The following is an 18,246-nucleotide window of genomic DNA, read 5'->3' on the forward strand; positions in this document are numbered from 1 at the left end:
AACGTGTATGAGTTTTTACTTCATTATTAAAGTTCCGTGTCATTTTTTTTCACTATTCCAAACATATCTGAATATCATCCAATGCAAAAAGTTTAAGATGGGGCATATCATAGTGATATTATTTGCCACTGGGATGATGAACAATTCTGAATAAAATGTGGTCCCCTCTTTATGTGACCATGCTCACTTTGTAATTAGTAGCAAGGCAGTAAATAATCCACCAAGGAGCAGTCTCATTAGTGCCCATTGAATTCAGTAGGATTAATTTGCAATAAAAGAACTGAAAATTAAATGGAGAGGAAAATAGTTTCTGGAGTCCACCAGAAGGTTATGGAATTCACATCATACCAGTGCCTTCCTTCACATTGAGGAGTTTAAAAGGTTGTGAGAATAAGACTTAATCGTTATATTTTGTTCTAACACTTAAAAAAAAAAAAAAAAGGAAAGAGATTCTTTCTCTTTCCATTTTAACCCTGAATTAAAACAAGTAAAATTAATTCGAAATACGCCACCTTTTTAAAGTTTTGTTCATTCTTTGTCTTTTAAGTAACAATTCAGTCTGAACCTCTCTGGCTGTGGGATGCTCTAAAGTCTTTTGAGAAGGTTGAAGGATAGGGGGTGTGTTCAGATACCCCAAGAGGATGCCCTTCAGTATCATCTGGGGCCAAACTGTGCCTTCCTCCTGTTTCTTCTGCTATGAATATCTCTGGAAATAGAACACTGAATAGAAAACAGTCTACGGCTTGCAATGCACAAGGGTCCAGGTGAGGGCAGGAGGCCAGTCCAGACAACAGTCTGCAGTCTGTGCCTAACTTAGTACCCTGCCATGTGGGCACCCTGAGGCCTTCCAAACCCGCTCCAGAGTCTAGCTGGCCTTGGGTGGCTAGGGCACAGGTGTTCATCAGAGTCACCCACCTAAGCCCTTCCCAGATCCATCATAAAGAGAACAGAGAAACTGTCAAAGGGGAATGGGAGAAGGGAGAAAAGTATAATCCTGGGGATGGGGGTGGGGGTGGGGGAGAATAAAGACACAAAACACTGGCCACTTAAGTCACAAATGTGTTACTGCATGTCCTGGAATGCTCACACCCCTTCTACAGACTGAAAGGCACAGAACCCACCTGAGCCCGCACACCACTGGGGAGGTGGGGGGGGGGGGGGGGCGGCATTCTCTGCCCTGTAGGCCGGAGATGTAACTTAGCTAGAAGAGTTATTTCAAAATGCTCTTTGATGCCACATGTTGTAAACTGACAAGACACCTATAAATCTTCGACTGTCAGAAGTCATACGCCAGCAATCTGCTCCAACACTGACCCAGCCAGATAACTCAGAAATCAGAAACTTGTTAAGACTCATTCAATTCTTCTAGTGCTCATCTGAGGAGCACAATTCAATCCAAAAGCCCTTGAACTTGGGATGGAGAGGAAGGGGGAGAAAGTAGGTGCTGGGAATTGCTTGCTAAAACAAACAAACAAAAATCATCCTCACCATAATAGTAACGTGCATATTTCTAATCCGAAATTCTAGATGAAAGGAAATTTTGCTAGCACATTAAAAAAATAATTGCAAATAACAGTAGTAATAAATTAAACTCGGAGCTCCGCTAACCCCAAACACCTCTAGCCTTAAATACCAAAGCAGGACATTGACTAGGCTCCAAGAGCGTTGCTGGGGTTTTTGTTGTGGGTGTTTTGTTTTGTTTTGTTTTTGCTTTGAGGTGTTTCCCCCAACAAATAACTGCCGCTTTACACGATTTTCCAAAATGAGTTAGGAAGCCCACGGGTTTTCGGAGCTGCCTCTTACGCAGATGGTAGGGGGTGGAGAACAGCATTTTCTTTAAGCTGCCAAGCGAGAGAACTTGGCTCTGGAACCAAGATCTACAAACCATCGCCGCCCCCCGACCCGGGTCGGGCCGCGCGTCCCGCAGCCCCTGCGGCCGGGCTGCCGGGTTTCGGCCCCGCAGCCTGCGGCCTCCGGCGAGCTCCCGGCGGCGCGGCCCCTCCCTCCCTCCCGACCGCCGGGCGCGCGGCGGGCCACCCCGACGTGGCGCGGCGCGGTGCGGCGCGCGGCGCGGGTACCTGTAGAACGCGGGAGGACCGGCCTCGCGCACGGCGTAGCCGCTCGGCTCGTTCTCCAGGTAATAGGGCACCTGCTGGCCGTGGGGGTGCAGGAAGGGCGAGAGCTGCGGCGGCGGGTGCAGCAGCACCAGCGGGCTCGGAGACACGCTGTTGAGCGGCGGGAAGCCCCCCAGGCCGTTGGCGCCGAACGCCGCCGCCTCGGACCCGGAGCCATAGGCGAGGCCCGACTGGCCGTAGACCGGCGCGGAGGCGGCGGGCGCGGCGTTGAAGTCGTACGCGGCGCCCTCGGGATAGTTGTACACGGCGGGCTTGCTGCCGTCCACGTACACCTCGCCCAGGGGCCGCTCCAGGGGGATCTTGAGCTGCGGGCGGTTCAGGGTCTCCAGCTCGTTCCCTTGGATTTGATGCAGCAGGGCCATTCCAGACGCTTTGGTGTGGAGGGTCATGGTCATGGTCAGTGGCCGTGGGCAAGGCGCACACGGTCTCCCCGCGCGGCAGAGGGCTCAGCAGCCGACCGGCCACCTGGAAGAAGAGCACAGCCCGCGGTTAGAGGCGGCGCAGCGCATGTCCCACCGCGAAGCGAGCTCTGGCCCTGCCCCGGGAGCCAGCCCGTCCCGCGCCGCGGAGCCCGGCGGCCAGACGCGAGCAAGTGCAGCCCGGCGCGAGCGCGCTCAGCCAACTCCCGGGCTTCGAGTCTCCAACTTTAAGTACCGGTCTCCCGCGCTCGTATGCATCACAAAGGTGCTGGAAGCCGGCCAGGGGCTGTTGCCTTGCACTGACATTGGTTTAAACATCACTCCGGGCAGCAACTCGTTTTGGAGCGAGCCCAAAGAGCAGCTTCCCTGAACTTTACTTTACTTGTCGCTGCGGGTTGGAGGTTAAATTTCACTGCAGGAGGAGGACAGGGCGGGGGGGACGCAGCGGGATCTCCTAAAGGTGGCCCAGGGAACACGAGGTTTAAAACAAACTCGCGAGCCTAATCCAGGGGCCGGCTTTCTGTCCGGTGCTGCCTTATGTGCCCCAAGCCAGACTTCGTTCTATCTCTGTTTGTCTCTCTTTCTGTTTGATTCACTCTCCTAGTTGGCTGGAAATATGTAGTGTGTACATAGAATGACCCTGGGGAGGGCCACTCTGTAACTGAGATATGGCAGATAGAATGGGGTGTGCGGTTGCATGTGCGGCCAGCCACAGACAGCTATATTTAGCAGCTGCAGGCACTGAGAGGAGACATCTGGGGGGGGGGGGGAGGGAAGGGGGACGCAGATTCAAAGGTGTACCTACAGGAAGAGCTGCACTCTGCCATCAGAAGCACAGTGCCAGACCTCAGTTTCCTCATCTGCAGAATTGCCCCAGAGTGGTCTTCTAGCCAGGACCTTCTGAGATGCTCCCAGCCTGGCTTGCATGTTTGTGTTGGACCACAGTACTGTACTTGCTCCCATTATGAATTCTCATGTGAACGATGATTCACAAAAACCTCTGGTTAGGCACACATGGGTGTTCGTGTCTTCCACAGGTTATGCAACCAAAACTTCAGAAAGTTGAATATGAAATGTGACCTTTTCATACGAAATGTAACCTCAATTCATTAACCAACTCTTTGGCCACTATGTTACACTGGTGGTCTAACCAACAAATTTTGACATGCAATACTACATTTCTGTTCTTTAGTCCTACAACTGGACCTTTTCCGTTCACTTCGGCTAGGCTATGCAGAATCAAATATTCAGATGAAAAAGAAATAGAAAAAAAGTTTGTAACTGAATTAAAATCTAAGCATACACACACAAACAACATATATATCTGTATACACCACACAAAAGATATGGGTAATATATTGTGCACCCACAATCCTCGGTAATTTATACTTTATGATAAACTTCCTTTGCCCCAGCCTAATAGACTCTGATACAACTACCTGATATGATCATCAATGCTTTGCTTTAACTGCTATTCCAAACACCCAACAGAGTACCCAACAAAATGTTCGTGGCACAGATAAATGCCAAGGTTGCTGTTACTAAGAGTAGGTGGTTTTTGGTTTGTTTTTTTTTTTAATACTAATAAGTACACATTTTACCTAGTTCTTACAAGAACAGACAGACGATTTTTGGACAATATGAAGATGTAGTTAGTTTAATATGAAGACGAAATTGAGCTTAGCATCAATAGCCATAGATTGTAGGCAAAGAAAGGGTTAAAAACACATTAGGTGAATCACAGATATGTCTCTTTATGGCCAGCAACCATTACTTTCCAAAGCAATTTTTTTACAGATGATTTCGTTTCCATAAATCACACTTCCAATTTTCAAATGTCTTTTTTAAACACATGCAAAAGCACTTCATAGGGCTCTTAAAAATCAGTACCCACCCAATTATACATAAATCACACAAAGAATCCTACAAGTCCTGGAAGGAAAAGGAGATACACACAGAAACCAACTGAAAGCAGCAAATCCTCATCTCCCTGCTGGGATACAGACACTGGCCAGAAAGGTAAGTTGCTTTCTCAAAATGCTAAAGCTACAAAGACAGAAATCAAAACAACCCTACCCTGCTGGATCAAGAGCGTCTTTCCAGAAATGTTCCATGGGCTTGTGGAAGTCAGGGGCTGAGACAGAGAATGAAGGGAGGAATGCGCTCGCGTGTGCGTGTAGCTCCGTGTGTGAGCGAGGCAGAGCGTGTGTGGATGTGTTTGTGTGTGCAATGGCAGGGATTCGGGAGGCAGCCAGTAGGCAGGGCACTTGGCAGCCCCTCCCGGCAGGCACGGCAGCCCGAGCTGCTGCACCCAGCTGGATGGATGGCAGGGGGGAGTGAGGAGAAGCTTGCTGTCTGCTCCCTGACAGCAGAGTGGCACAGCCAGGGTCAGCGTTACTGGGGAGAAGCAAAACCCGGGCGCCTTTTGCTCCTCATCCTTGGAGCCCGGAGAGCGCCCCAAGCTTTCTGCTGCCACCCTAAGCAAGAGGGAAAACAGGCTTGCTGTAAATCATAGGCTTATGGCTAAAATAGAATGCCAGTCAAAAGTGTATGGATATCAAGTTTACAAAATGTGACATGGGCGGTTTTTCCTGAAGAATGTAATTTAACAATAAAAGCCTTCTGGAATACGCTCGGATCAAATGCTTTGCTGGCCCCAGCCCCCCCCCCCCCACCGCCCCCGCCCCAGCCTCCGAACAGACACACTATTGCCGTGTGCCTCCGATTGCACCAGGAATCCAGACTTTGGAATAAATGTTTTGGCATTCTAGGGATGTGTTTCCAGCTGAAATGTAATACTCCTCCACCTCGTTAACCAAACCCACAAACCTTTCCACGAATAGCTCAGTTGACTGCTTTCTGTAAACATACAAAAAAAATAGATATATATTATTAAAAGCCTGCGTATGAAGATAAGACAAAGGTGGGTATCGCTACTTGAAACTGATTTTAGGCTTTCTGGTTGCACGGGTATTAATTGTGGTGAGGGTCTGTCACTTCTCAGCGGTGCCCTGGATGGACCCGCCTGGTCCTCGACTTTTCTCTTGACCATGGTACTGACTCACAATAATAAGGTGCTCCCTTTTTGCCCTCACCCAAGGTCCCAGGACATGTGACACCTAGAGGAGCTTTTGTTGCCAGACGTTAGTCATGGCCTTGGGTATTAAATGACTCTAATCACAATGCCAGGAGTGGCCAGTCTCTGGCCCTGGGATCTCATGCAGTTACCAAGATATTATGAGTGGCTCTTGAGAGCAGTACAAAGAAGTAAAAAGTTGTATAAAAAGAGTTAGAAAAATGTTAATGTTGTCACATCGCAAATATATGCGTCATGCTTTAACAGACCCAAAGTGTTACAACTGTGAGGCAGAGATGCTCTTCCTCCTCCACAATCAGCTGTAAAGACAAATATTGAAAAGACAGTTACCCCTTTGTAGGTGACAGTGGTGAATCCTAACTCCTCCTTAGGTCAACAGTGGCCACCCATGCCGTAGGCCAGTCCAAAATAAAACAAGAACGTGCAAGGAAGGAAGAAGAAGGGAAGGAAGGAGGGGAGAAAAGAAAGAAAGAAGGGAAAAAAAAGAGGAAGAGAGGGAGGGGAATCTGCAAATAATCATAGGCTTTGATTATTCTGAGACCAGCAATCAGGGTTAGTCCTCTAAAAGCAGTTTTCTTGAATGCTTTCTCTCCAGCATTCTCTTTCCTCTTCCTGGTCCATCTCCTAGGCTTGGGGACAGGGCTGGGGGAGGTCCGGCACCTTGCCAATTTTCTTTCAGTGTTTCTGGCAAACAACCTCACAGTCCGGCTAGCTCCCAGCTCTCTCCTCTTCCCTCACTCTCCACACTGTCACGCTGGACATGCTCACCCGCTGCCGTGACTTACAGGTACTTGTGGGTGAAGAAGGGCCACGTCTCTTTCTCCAACTCCACCACTGAGTGTGCATCCAGACTCACTTTTCCAGCGTCTCCTGGGCATTGCTGGCTTGCTCAAAATGAGTCATCATCCTCTCTCCCACAAACATGACGTTCCTCTCCACTCTGGCCTATGAACAGCATCACTGTCCCTCCTGTCGGCGAACGACGGTCTCTCAGTTTCCTGTGACGGCTGTCCCTCCCTCTCTTGTCTTCCACGTTGCTGAGCATTCTAGACTTGCTGCCTCTCCCTGTCCCCCCACTTCCATCATTCTCCTTCAGCCGCATTACCTGACCTGTTGGGAGAGCCTCCTAGAGACCTGCCTGCCTCTTCCTTCCCTCTACTTAGATTCTGTCGCCTTTTACTTCCTCGGTCCTTACTGCTTCAGGACCCATCTTCTCATGACCCGGCTGTACCTCTGCCCAGATCGTAGCTTCCCCCGGAGTTCAGGACTTTCTCCTGCCTAGTGTATCTCCTCCAAAGTGTAGCCTGTGCTGCAGCCCAACAAAACCCTTATGCTCCGACACTCACAGCTTTCCTGATGACATTCTCTCTGCCCACAACCCCCGTTTGCTGCCCTGTCAGGGGAAAGCACGCTCTTCTTTAAGGCCCAGCCCAAATGCCACCACACCCATAATGTCTTCCTTGATTCCTTTTTTAAAAGGAATTTCCTCTCCATTGAACGCCAGTGGTATTCTCATGCATTTATTACATTCTTCCTTGAACAAATTATTTATATGTATGTTTAATCCCCTTGTCCTGCTGAGAAGCTCCTTGAGAACAGTCTGCCGAGAGTTATTTGGGAATTCGCTGCGTGCCTAGCACTGTGCCTGGTCATATCAGGTCATCACATACTGGCTAATTGATTAATCCAGATACTTAAAAGAAAAAAGTAACAGCAAATTTATCCACCAGCCATCTCTAAAAGCTAGCTTTCCATGTAACATTCTACCATTTTCAAGTGTTTTGCTAAAAGATTATCTTTGTATCCTCATACCGACCAAGGCCATAAAGTCAAAATTCAAATTCATACAGTCTTGAAGATTAAGCCTACAATTCTTAGCAGCATGACTCACAAGAGAGCTCTGAATTCTTAGTTCATAACCAGATAATACTATGACTGAACATAGCTTCTTCTCCAGCTCTATTCAAAGCATTTTACATTTATAAAAACATGATTCCTACAATAGAGACATGAAAGAAAATACACGCGGAAATATTTCCAAAACAGCTTATAGTACTAGAAATGGTGCCTTGAGGGGCACCTGGGTGGCTCGGTCGGTTAAGCATCCAACTTTGGCTCAGGTCATGATCTCACAGTTCATGAGTTTGAGCCGCACATCGGGCTCTGTGCTGACAGCTCAGAGCCCGGAGCCTGCTTCAGATTCTGTGTCTCCCTCTCTCTCTGCCCCTACCCCACTCATGCTCTATTTCTCTTTCTCAAAAATAAATAAGCATTTTTTAAAAATGGTTCCTTCACTCTGAGACATGAGGGTCTAGCTATGTCTAAACTGATTATTATTTTGATTAAAAATGCTCTGTTTGGGAGCTTGTCTTTGTGCACTTATTTGACACCATCCATTTTCCTCTAAAGGAAAATGACGAATTTCCTTTTTAGTTTTGCTCATTTTATTTTTTTTTATTTCTTTAAGCCACTTTATTGATGAATGATTGACATACAAAAAGCTCTACTTATTTAATGTGCACAACTCAGTGAGTTTAAGATGCGACTGGTTTTTTTGGGGGTTTTTTGTTTTTAAATTTACATCCAAATTAGTTAGCATATAGTGCAACAGTGATTTCAGGAGTAGATTCCTTAACGCCCCTTTCCCATTTAGCCCATCCCCCCTCCCACCACCCCTCCAGCAACCCTCTGTTTGTTCTCCATATTTAAGAGTCTCTTATGCTTTGTCCCCTTCCCTGTTTTTATATTATTTTTGCTTCCCTTCCCTTATGTTCATCTGTTTTGTCTCTTAAAGTTCTCCTATGAGTGAAGTCATATGATTTTTGTCTTTCTCTGACTGACTAATTTCACTTAGCATAACACCCTCCAGTTCCATCCACATAGTTGCAAATGGCAAGCTTTCATTCTTTCTGATTGCCGAGTAATACTCCCTTGTATCTATATACCACATCTTCTTTATCCATTCATCCATCGGTGCACAGTTGGGTAGTTTTGCTCATTTTAAAGAATTCAGCCTGTTTTAATGGGTTTTAATTAGCTTGTAGACTTTTCTCAACTAACCTTTGATTTTTGTTTTATAAGGAAAAACTTATATGCAGGGAAATGCACATATCATCCATGTCCAGTTCAGACATGAGTTTAGAGAAATGGGTATGTCCTCAGTGAGGTCATGGAGTGTTTCTATCACGCCAGAAAGTCCCCTTCATGCCCCGCCCTAGTCAACTCCTAACCCCTGCAGGCAACCGCTGTTCTGGTATCTATCACCATAGATTTATTTTGCCTCCTGGCCCAGAATGTGACCTCTTACAAACTGGAGCACATATACCCTATTTCCAGCCAATGACACAGCCAGCCTGGTGCTGGGCAATGCAGTTCTGCCAAGGCATCCAAGTTCAGAGCTAGGTTTCTCTCAGTCAGAAGTCTTTCCCTGGGGCTCAGCTCCTTCAAGGCCACAGAATTTTCCTAACACCCTATGCATGGACCTTTTTAATTGTAACAAACTTTACATAAGCCTGCAAAGATTCAAGTTACTAAGAGGCCAAGTGGAATCCGTATTCTTTAACATGTTCTTAAACAGCCTTTTCTTCCCATGTCATTCCAAAACCAAATTTTGTATTTAAAAAAATGACTTATAAGCCCAGAATCAAATCCAAGATCCTTAATCTCACAAATTCTGGGACTTCAGACGCCATTTCCTGGCTTTCTACCCAGGAGCTGATAGAGAGTTTGGATATTTGGTTGTCAGGCAGAATAGCTACTCTTCATTATAAATCAGTGAATGATTCATATTTAATTCACCAGATTCAACAGAATTTAACAGAATTTAATAACTTTCACCTTACATTTTCCTGAAAAGATTGTTTAAACATTCTAGAATCTTTTTTAGATAATTTACTTATATCACATATGGCAGAAGACACATTAGAAAGTACTTTCACCGTAATTGCCATGAATGATAAAAGAATTCCAATTATTCCAATGGTTATTACACTGTGTCCCTTTTCCTCCCTTTATCTGTTATGTATTTGAGGAATCTCATTGCCAGTTTGGGGTATTCTCTGTCAAGAGCAATATCCAGATTATAGCTAAAGTCACATTGATTAAATAGTCCCATCTAATGTTGAGGAGGACCTTTGCACACATGCATGCACACACACAGACACACACACAAATGTACACATGCCTAGTAATCAACCAAGTTGCAGCCAAATGAAAAAAAAAGAGAGAGAGAGAGATTTGTGCATTCTGAGCCTTTTCAAGTCTTTTTTCCCATTTTGTCACCTCACTCATCGGGCAAAGTGGCTCTTTCCCACTCCCTCTAAGTACCCAAGACCCCTATGCTAGCCAGTCTTCCTCCCTTCTCCCAACTTCTTCATTTATAATCACACTATCTCAAGGAAGTGATGTATTTACGAGTTTGCCAAGGAATGACTCATTCATTCAGTTGACTCGGAAAAATATGTTGATAATACAATGTTATGTCAATTATATATCAATTTTTTTAAATGTTGACTAATTACTATTTACCAGGACCATTTCTAAGTGTTGGACACTACCCTAGTTAGCTCAGGCTGCTGTTACAAAATACCATAGACTAAGTGGCTTAAAAACAGACATTTATTTTCTTACATTTCTGGGGGCTGGAAGTCTGAGATGAGAGTGACAGCAAGGTCAGATTCTAGTGAGGGCTCACTGCCTGGCTTTCAGAAGGCTGCCTTTTCCCTGTGTCCTCACATAGCGGAGAAAGTGCTCTCTTCTTCTTATAAGGCCACAGTCCTATTAGATTAGGACTCTATAGCCTCATTTAACCTTAATCACCCCCTAAAGATTCTATTTCCAGACACAGTTAACCTTGGAGGTCAGGGCTTCAAGATATGAATTTTGAAGAGACAATTCTGTCCCTAGCAGTCACCCAAATATAAGCAAAAGGAATATCTCTGCCTTCACAACACTTACCTCTAGGGGGTTAGTGTTTACTCCTATTTAATGACCTCTCTTACCCTGCCACTTTCAAGAACATCTCTACCTCTGTCTGCCCTCAGGGATTGATATTCCTCCAGGTTCATCCCCTAGGCCCCCCTGCTTCTCTGTACTTCTTCCATTGGATGATCTCAATCATTCCTAGGGTTTTAGGTTTCATCTTTACATTAAAGACTTAAAAATGGGACTCTCCATTCAAGATCTTTTGCTGGCTAGGAGAGCCAGCTAGTAGAGAGCCTACTAGACCTCATTTTTACTTGCATGTTCATTTATTCAATAAATATTTATTGAGCACCTACTATGGACTGGCCATTTGAAGCTCCACTTGTCCAAAATTAACTTTTCTTTTTCCCCAGACCAACTCCACCTTCTGTCTCTTAGCTCAGCAAATGGCACTGCTGTTCACGTAACTGTGTAAACAAAAAAATCCAGCCTCAATCTTGCCCCTCTTTCTCACTCTCTAGGTTGGACCCATCACAAATCTTTCTTATTTCCACCTCCCTGACTGCTCTAAGTCTACTCTCTTTTCTGACCATCTTATGATGTTCAGGCCACTCTCTTCTCTCCAAGCCTGCCTCCAGGCTTTTCCTTTCACTGCCCATTCTTCACACTGCAGGAAGAGTAATCTTTCTCCACAGTAAGAGAACTCGAATTGTTATCCTCATTTCTCTAGGGTCCCCACCCACTCTCCTACAGATACTGTGCTCCTGCCATATTGAATTCCTTTCAAGTTTCTCTAACCCTCTGGCTCCTGTGTAAGTCCAAAAAGTCACATATGTGATTTACTCTCCCTGGAATCCTCTTCCCACCGTTTCATCAGACTTACTCCTAACCATCCTCCAAGTCTCCCTTGAGACATCCCAGCCACCAAGAGGATGGCTTCCTTGATTTCCTAATGGGTGCTTCTCTTATACATGTCCATACCTCCCTAAACATCCCCAGTTATAGCCTTTATGCTGTTGGGATTTCCTGTATATTTTGTGGTATCCTCCCACTGACCTATAAATTCAAAAAAAGCATACAGAGGCTATCTTTTTCCAAGTCATAAGTCCATCACCTAGTACAATGCCTGATGTGTAGTTTGCCCCTAATAAATATTGTTTAAAAAATGAATGCTTAAACCCCTCCCAGATATCACATTTGCATTGTTAACTGACTTTTCAATAACTAACACAAAAGGAATGAACATAATGGCTAGGGTTTAGAACAAGAGTTAGGAGAAACTTTGGAAACAGATTCATATTTTCTAAACAAATTAGCTTTTTTTTTTTTTGAGAGAGAGAGGGACAGAGAACAAGTAAGGAGGGGGTAGAGACAAAGAGGGAGACACAAAATCTGAAGCAGGCTCCAGGCTCTGAGCTGTCAGCCCAGAGCCCAACTCAGGGCTCAAACCCATGAACCATGAGATCATGACCTGAGCTGAAGTCAGATACTTAACCAAATGAGCCCCCCAGGCGCCCCAACAAATAAGATTTCTTAACACATAACAGGCTATTAGAATCAATGGTCTCTTTATGGATTATTGAGCCCAATCTCTTCATTGTATTTATAAGAAAACCAAGACCCAGAAAGACATAGGAGACTTGCAGAAGGTCATATGGCTAGGGGACATGGATTGGCAACTGGACCTTCAAATTGAGGGTTTCTACCCCACCTCAGCATAACCAAGTGGATAATGCATTCTTTCTTCTCTTCATGTGGGCCATGAATCACATAAATCAAATTAAGACATAAACTTGGTGGCTTGATGAGCTATTCTTAGAGTCTTAGAAATCCCCAATTCTTTGGAAAACACAAGACTGCTTCCACGTTCTCAAATCACTGGTAAAGAAATGGGGAGAAGGATTTGAGAACATAAGTTAAAAACATTGAAACAACTTGTGGTCAGATAAATAACTTGCCTTATAAAACATGAAGAAATGAGTTATGCTACTCAAATCCATTACTCCACAGAAAAGAGTCCATTTAGGTCTGACATAGAATTTGAATCAAACTTTCTAGCTAAAAACAGTCAAACAAATAAAAAACCAAACAAACAAACAAAAAAAAACTTTAAATCCTTCTTCTACCAGTTAAATTGTACAAACTTGCAAACAATTATTCCTGTAACCAAAAAAAAAAAAATTGCTTTACTTTATCTGATATATTTCAACTATCAAGAGGATCCAATTTGAATGACTTAAAGGAAAGACCCTTCCCATTACTCATCAAGAAAACCACTTAATGATCAAAACATACTAGCCTTCCTAAACCCATAGTCTCTTCAAAGAACTGGAAAGATTATTAGAACTAACATTATAAACACTCAACGATTTAGAAGAATTTAGTGGCAAACTTTTGGCCAGTTCTCAAGTAAATACATCACTCAGTGACATTTGCCAACCGCTTTTGCACTACAAATACAAAGAAATAGTAATTCAACAAACTTTTCTGCCAAATGCTATTAAGTGGCTAACTGTACAAATTGTAATTTCTCCCCTTTTCTCTACCCTGCCCTTCCCCTTAATTTTCAGTCCTTAATACATGTTTACTTCTTCCTTACCTGCTGGTAAGCTTCTCTGTTCTTTGAAACCTTTGCCAGCCAGCCCTAATCAATGTAGGTCACCCCACTGCGATCCAGAATTCTAACGTAAAAAATGTCTGCCCAGCCAATGTGTTCTTTCTTACTTGTGTGTCCTCAACTCCCTCGCCTTCCTTTTCAATGGCCCCAGTCATTGATACTCCTTCCTCAACACAACAGTCCCAGACCCAGATATAAGTATTGGTGAGGTGTCCCAAGTTCAAGCTGAACACCTCCCTCACCCTCCCAACTCCAGGGTGCTATCAAAACTCCAGGTTGCTCAAGGTCTTAATTTCAGTTTATAGAAACGCATCTGATTGTACTAATTTCCGTCCTTACCTGACATACAGGTATTTGAATTTTAAAAAAGGAAACCTTATTAAACCAAGGAAATCTCTCCTTGTGGAAGTGCAGGAGCATGAAACTCCTGCTCCTGCATGAAAGTGCAGAGCAGAGTGTAGGGTCTGGGAGGAGGTATTCAGAAATGGCGTACTGTGCTTGTCTTTCTCCAGAGGTTTGAAAATTCGAAATGGAAATGAGTTATCCCAAACCACTCCTTGGTTAACCCTTGAGGTGCCACGATAAAGACATGCTCTTCCTCCTCACAGGGATAGTCTTTGTTCTTGCATAAGCAATTAATCATCTAATATGAACAATCACAGTCAGTTCCTAGGGGCCAAGTTAGGGCTTTCATAGGACATGCTCCATGGCAACAGTCCAATCAGAGAGAATGACCATTTTCCCAAACGAAAACCAAAGGTGAAACATTCCAAATACCTAATATTTACTTCTTTGCTCCTTTGTGATGCTGGAGAGAGAGGAACATTAGAGCAATAAAGTCATGTTCTAGATGCTTGTGTCAAACATCTCAAGTTTAAGTCTGACAATCCCCTTCCCATGGGCTTTTATTCATGAAAAATGTGGTCTCAGACTCTCGGTGACACGATAATTTAGCTTTTTCACAGAGGGCATCAGAGCAATTAAACTAGAGTTTTGCTCATGAACCTAGACATACTGATTCTTGAAAATAAATGCTGCATTCATTCAAATGAATGTTTCCCAGTTGACCCTAAACCACCCCTTACTATATCCTTAACATCCTTTTACATCTCTGTCCGCCAGGCAGAGTTATTGTTTTGGGTAATCTAGCATTTGCTGACTGGCCAGGAGCACTCACAACCTCATACTCTTCACATGGTGTAAAGGAATTTCCATAGAATGTCTGAGCCAGAACCTCCTGAGTCCCAGCCTGTACCACCTTGGGGCCTCATTCCCAGTGGCCGTGATGGAGTTTCATCACCTATCACCCCAATCTGTATGTGGGGAGGAAAGACGTTGGCAAAGGAAACCAGATTGTCTCCACCTCTCTGTAAGCTGGTTTGGTGGTGAGGATTATTTCTGTTCACTCTGAGCTAGTGCAATATGAGCATGATCACCAATTTGGGGACTCTTCTTCAAATCGTCCCCAAAACATCCTTTCTCCTTTCTCTAGACTTCATTTCTTTACTGATATCTCTAAACCTTGTCAGAGGCCAAAGGTAAATCCGGATGGCTGTTAACTGAGTATCTATCACATGCTTTATAGATATTACTTCACTTTAAGATTTTAAGTATATAGGGGCACTTGGGTGGCTCAGTCTGTTGAGTATCTGACTTCAGCTCAGGTCATGATCTCATGGTCCGTGAGTTCGAGCCCTGCATCGAGCTCTGTGCTGACAGCTCAGAGCCTGGAGCCTGCTTGGGATTCTGTGTTTTCCTCTCTCTCTGCCCCTCCCCTTCTCATGCTCTGTCTCTCTCTCTCAAAATAAATAAACGTTAAAAAAAGTTTTTTTTAAGAAAATAAAATTTTAAGTATATAATGCAGTTTCTGTTTTAAACTGCCAAAGCTATTTTTGAAGACATCTTGAGATTTCCTCTCACTTGTGCCTGCCACTCACCAATTTCCCCCTTGGAGGCAAAGGATGTTAACAGTTTTTAAAAGTTTCCTTCCAGGGGTGTCTGGGTGGCTCAGTCAATTAAGCATCCACCTACCGATTTTGGCTCAGGTCATGATCTCACGGCTGGTAAGATCGAGCCCTGCATCAGGCTCCGTGCGGACAGCATGGAGCCTGATGGAGTTTCTCTCTCCCTTTCTCTGTGCCCCTTCCCTGCTTACACACATGCTCTCCCTCAAAATACATAAACTTTTAAACAAATAAATAAATAAATAAAAAATAAAAGTTTCCTTCCTGAGATGGTTCATGCAAACAGAAAACACACCTTTACACACACACACACACACACACACACACACTCTCTCTCTCTCTCTCTCTCTCTCTCCCCCACGGTCTTTTTTAAAAATCCAAACAGTAGCATATAGCCTGTTTTCTGTCATGTGTTTTGTTTTCTTTAATAATATATCTTGGATGGCTTTCTATTCTGTTACAGATACATCTTCCTCTTTTTTTATGAATGCATAGTATTCCACTGCATGGAAGAAACATAATTTATTTTAACAGTTCTCCATCAATAGCCAGTAGGTCTGTGCCCAGTCTTTTGCCATTATCAACAATGCTACAATCAGCCAATCCTCATGGATGTAAATACATGCAATATCCATCTTAGCAGATGTTGCCAAAACACCCTCTACAGTGGCGGTATAATTTGTACCCCCACACCCTCACCAATATGGTGGATCTTTGAACTTTTTGATCTTTCTCAAACTAGTATCTCCATGTAGTTTTTTTTTAACGTTTATTTATTTTTGAGACAGAGAGAGACAGAGCATGAATGGGGGAAGGTCAGAGAGAGAGGGAGACACAGGATCTGAAACAGGATCCAGGCTCTGAGCTGTCAGCACAGAGCCTGACGTGGGGCTCGAACTCACAGACCATGAGATCATGACCTGAGCCGAAGTCGGACGCCCAACCGACTGAGCCACCCAGGCACCCCATCTGCATGTAGTTTTAACTTGCACTTTCTTACAGTCAGTGAGACTGAGCATCTTTTCACATGTTTTAGTAGGAATACTAGCCCTACCACGTAGGGGTTGGGTGAATTTGAACAAATTAAAGTCTGCGATCTATAAAGTTGGGATGATTCTTACCTCAAAAGGTTGTTGCACAGATTAAATGCAATGATATAGGAAATGCATGTTCTACTTGTTAATTTTCACCATTATTTTTCCAGTAGTTAATAATTACTGGGGCCCCAGAAGCACAAGCTAATAATGCATTAAAGGTCACGGGAAGTGTGATAAAGGGGAGAGTTGTGTGGCCCAAAGGTTTTCGATGAAATAAAGAGCTGTTGTTGAAGGTTTGCTTACAACCATTCCAAAATGACAGTTGGTTTAACACAACATCATTGAAATTCAGTACAAATCATGACTGTTTCCGTGAGGATAAAAAATAACCATGCATAGTGGCACCTTAGGTGTGGAGTAGAACATTAACACCAGAAGCAAGCTATGTAAACTTGAAAACAGAAACTCACTTATGAATCCAATGTGTTTTGGGAATGAATTGTTGAAATGCCAGCTCTGACTATTTTACATTTTCAGACCCATTGCAAACCACCTTCTGTCACTCCCACTGAGGCATTGTACAGCACAAGTAAACATCCATCAGCGGATTTTAAACCTCTGTAAATAAATGGTAGATTGTTGACAAAATTGTGGCTGTCGTCTCAGGAAAAAGACTGCAGCTTCCATAAAAATAAAAAGAACTATTCTGAGGCAGACTATCGATATCAGGTGTTAGATGCTTTGATATACAATTAAAATGCTTGAAACTCGGGGTACCTCGGTGGCTCATCAGTTAAGCGTCTGACTTCGGCTCAGGTCATGATCTCAACAGCTCATGAGTTTGGGCCCTGTGCTGACAGCTCAGAGCCTGGAGCCTGCTTCAGATTCTGTGTGTCCCTCCCTCTCTGTCCCTACCCTGCTCATGCTTGCGCGCGCGCGCGCTCTCTCTCTCTCTCTCAAAAATAAATAAATATTTAAAGAAAATGTTAATAAAAAGTAAATAAATAAAATGCTTGGAACTCAAATGGCAAATGTGTCTACAATCTAATTTAGAAACCCTCTATGTACAAAATTATCGGTAAAGTTGAAACCACGAATCACCCAAATTTCCTTAATCATATCTTTTAGTCTTTCCATTTATATTGTATTAATAAGTACAACCATTGGATTTGGAGACTGTGGGTTCCAAGAAGAGATAGGAAAACAATGATTGTGACCTTCAATGTATTTTTCATGGAAAGAAGAGGTTACATATTTATATAAAAATATTTACATATTTTTCATTTTTTGCAAAAGAAGCCAAGTAATTGTTTTTATATGGGAAGGAAACTCTATTGTTACATATTTATAAGTTTTCTGATCCATAGCATAGACATCAAAGAAGTTTAATACTCAGCCTCCTTTCCATTGTTAAATATACTCTATTCCAAATTTTTAGAAATCCATTAAAAGGAAAGTAAATGGGCTATCATTAAAGATAGCATCCTTTTCCCCTAAGATTTTTTAAAATGTGTTTTTACATTACAAGTACATAGATCTAAAATGAAGAATTTAACCAAGTTAGATTTAATCTTCCATGGGGAGTAGGTAGGCAACCTACTGTTACAGGATTTGTCACTTTGAACCACACATATCGTTGTAGTGCTGTGTTTCTTACAAGATTTTGAGATCCTGTTTGGTCTCTAGCACACTGCCTGGCACTTGTTCGTACCCAGTAAATATAGGGAAAGAGAATGAATGAATGAATGAATGAATGAATGAATGACATTACTCACATTTCTTTTTTAGCTTCATGTAGATAAAAGGTTTCTTTGACATTTTGCCTGTCGTTTTGAATCATATAGCATTTACCAGGGGTTTATTACTATCTGAAATATTGAGCAATATCCATTCCTCAAGAAGTATAGGCTGAGAATACGTGTTCTGATCAGCAGATGTCCTGAAAGCCACACGTCTCCAAGTGTCTCAGCCACACCAAGATAAGCTGTCTGTGGTACGTACACTAAGTCTCCCCTGAAATTCTTAAGTCCCAGCTCAATCCACAGCGTGGGCTT

The 18,246-nt window shown here is 43.6% G+C and overlaps 1 protein-coding gene across 12 annotated transcripts in view; it reads right to left on the reverse strand.

Annotated features, from left to right (window-relative positions):
- Window positions 1-18,246, reverse strand: part of ESR1 (estrogen receptor 1) — a 417,733-nt gene that overhangs the window by 264,015 nt on the left and 135,472 nt on the right. For 6 of the 12 annotated variants that reach the window (XM_053222085.1, XM_053222082.1, XM_053222087.1 and 3 more), the window contains one exon: window positions 2,079-2,600. In XM_053222085.1, coding sequence (XP_053078060.1) covers window positions 2,079-2,530 — 452 coding nt within the window. In that variant the 5' untranslated portion in view covers window positions 2,531-2,600. The other 6 variants (XM_053222091.1, XM_053222090.1, XM_027056625.2 and 3 more) reach the window with 4 other exon arrangements.

This window comes from Acinonyx jubatus, chromosome B2 (genome assembly GCF_027475565.1).
Source record: "Acinonyx jubatus isolate Ajub_Pintada_27869175 chromosome B2, VMU_Ajub_asm_v1.0, whole genome shotgun sequence".
Lineage (NCBI taxonomy): Eukaryota > Metazoa > Chordata > Mammalia > Carnivora > Felidae > Acinonyx > Acinonyx jubatus.